Below are 2,500 nucleotides of genomic sequence, written 5' to 3' on the forward strand. Positions count from 1 at the left end.
ATAAAAAGGTGCATGAATTTCGAAGGGAAAGTATTGCGGAGAATAAGAGAGTGCCGGACAAAAAGAAATTTTGAGTTTGGTTGTTAGGTGCCGTTCCTCACTCAAAAAAACAAATCATTAAGAAGAATCCATATGCATGTGAAAAGTGGTAAAAAAAGCCAGAAAAGAAAAGATGATGCAGATCTTTAAGACTTTAAATATACTGAAAATTTTGGAAGTCTAATAAAGAGTTTAAATGATGCAGACGGCAAGAATGGTGTTTTACTGTGATTCTTATTTTTTTTAAATGGTCTCTTCTACTGAAATGGATTTCTTTATCCAACTAATTTAATTCTGGATTATCAGAGATTCAGAACCCATCTCTCCACTTATCTATGAGTGTCGGAGAGCAAGACAACACCTCAGCGTCACAGGGAAGCGCGGGCCGAAGCGGAAGAAGCTGGATACTCACCCTAAAACACATCTTTTTTTCTCTCCATTTTTTTTTCTTTGGGAAAGCGCTTCTTTAGCTCTTAAATCAACTCGCATGCTTTGCTTTCAAGTTCTGGACATCACAGAATCTCCATGACTAAACAAAAATAAACTTAGATATATATATATATGGCCATTCCATGCAGACTATGCTTAAGTGTTAATGGGTGTGGGAGAAACTCATGAAAAAAGGGATACAAAAATGAATCAATGTTAACTAACTTCACCGCAACTACGGAACAACAATTTAGAAACATTTCTCAAATTCTAAATCGTTTCAAATCTTCAACTTTACATTAATCACGATTCTTCTACAAAGGAAATTAGAGGAAAAAGAAATCCTGGTCGAGTTTGCTCTGGAAATTACATACGTCGGCCTCTTTACTTTCATTGACAAATCTGTGTAATTGCAATTTGTTGAAAAAAGAGCGAGATTTTACTGAACGTATGCATTTCAGTGTCGAGCGAAGGCCTGAGAACGATCTGTTTATGACCCGCCGGCGAGGTTTTTCTTCAAACGCTCAAGGTGTCGGCTGACGAAGGAGCCAGATTCGCTGATGGTCTTTGCTTGTCGAGGTTGTGAGGGTCTGCTTATCGCTGTCCACTAGCTTCCCCTTACAAGGCTAACGTCAGGATAAATCTCAGTGAAGCAGTCAGTGTCTCTAAACCGTCAGTGCTCTCCTATCTCTAGTGGCTGTTACTCCGTTTTTTTATAGGAAGACCTACTGAGGACTATCCAGCAGGACCCCGTGTGCCCCCACAGCTATCCCTCCCTCCTAGCCCCGACCCTCTCCCAGGCCCTCTGCGCGAGTCGGTGTGGAGGCCGTGAGATTCCTCCAGCAAGCATCACCCACCATGAGTTTCTGCGTCTGAGCCGACGTCTTCTCGTACTTTTCCTTGAGCAGTTCCATGTCCCCGAGCGCGTTCTCTCGGTCCCTCTGAGCCTTGCCAAGCTGCGCCTGCAACAAGTCCACCTTCTCGGTGAGCGTCTCCACCTCGGAAGCGGCCGACTCCCGCTCTTTCTGCAGGCGCGCCAACTGCGTCTGAGGGAGAACCAGCTGGTAGGTTAGCCAGGTGGCTTCAGAGGCAGGTGAGGGGAGGAGAGGTATAGGTGTCGAGGCTGGCGATGCTTCACGTATAATCAAAGCTCAGTTCTCGCAGTAAGCATGAACGACTTTTATCAACATTATTATTCTGTCAACTCAAAAAGCCTTGCAAGCTGGATGCACCAGGATTCCAAGTCAGCTAGCATTAAAAAAATCGGGGGGAGAAAAAATAATATATCAACCATCATAAAATAAACAGTTCCAACGTGGCGCTACATACTTCTAGAAGCTACAAAAGAAGCCTTCGGTATTGATATATCAACACGAGGTGCTGTGATGGCTATGGCGTCACACCGGACTTCGCATGCTTGGGGCACACAAGCAGGCTGGGGGTGTAGGGGCACGGGCGGAGGCGGCCGACTTACCTGAACCTTGTCGTGCTTCTCCCGCAGGCGGTCGGCCTCCAGCTGCAGGGCCTCGCGCTCCTTGGCCAGCCTTGCGCTCTGGCCATGCGCCTTGTCCAGCTGGCTCTGGATCTGGTCGTAGTCGTAGGCCAGCTTCTCGCGCTCTGCTTGGACCTGTCGGAGGAAGGACGGCGTTTCTGCGTCAGAGAAAACGTGACTGAGCGCCCTGTCTACTTAGTCATGATTAGGTTTATTGCCGTTAATTGTAACACCACTGTGCAAACTCAGACCCTGTGAGAGTCGCAGGAAAAGAGAAAAATCCCCCAGGAACCAGACCCAAAACTAGTTCATGCGAAATGTCCAAGACGTTTGCGGGAAATGCAAGTGAGCGCCAAGATCGCAGGCTGGAGGACACCAGGCACGCCTGCAGCAGCACAGGTCGTCATGGACTCACGGGGCTGAGGACGAAGGACAGCCAGCCGCCCGCGCGCCCGCGACTCTTGGCTTGCTCTCTAAGGCGTTGGAGTGGACGCAGCAGACATGACCTGTGGCCGTTTTAATGAAGGCAGGTCGTTGTAT

General features: G+C 47.8%; 1 protein-coding gene across 1 annotated transcript in view; it reads right to left on the minus strand.

Moving 5' to 3' along the window:
• Positions 1-2,500, minus strand: part of LOC113815960 (golgin subfamily A member 4) — a 306,648-nt gene that overhangs the window by 36,415 nt on the left and 267,733 nt on the right. The window contains exons 16-17 of the mRNA XM_070129428.1: positions 1,943-2,095; positions 1,326-1,514 (exon numbers count right to left, since the gene is read on the minus strand). Coding sequence (XP_069985529.1) covers positions 1,326-1,514; positions 1,943-2,095 — 342 coding nt within the window. The remainder of the gene's footprint in view (positions 1-1,325; positions 1,515-1,942; positions 2,096-2,500) is intronic.

The sequence above is a fragment of the Penaeus vannamei genome, chromosome 14 (genome assembly GCF_042767895.1).
Source record: "Penaeus vannamei isolate JL-2024 chromosome 14, ASM4276789v1, whole genome shotgun sequence".
Lineage (NCBI taxonomy): Eukaryota > Metazoa > Arthropoda > Malacostraca > Decapoda > Penaeidae > Penaeus > Penaeus vannamei.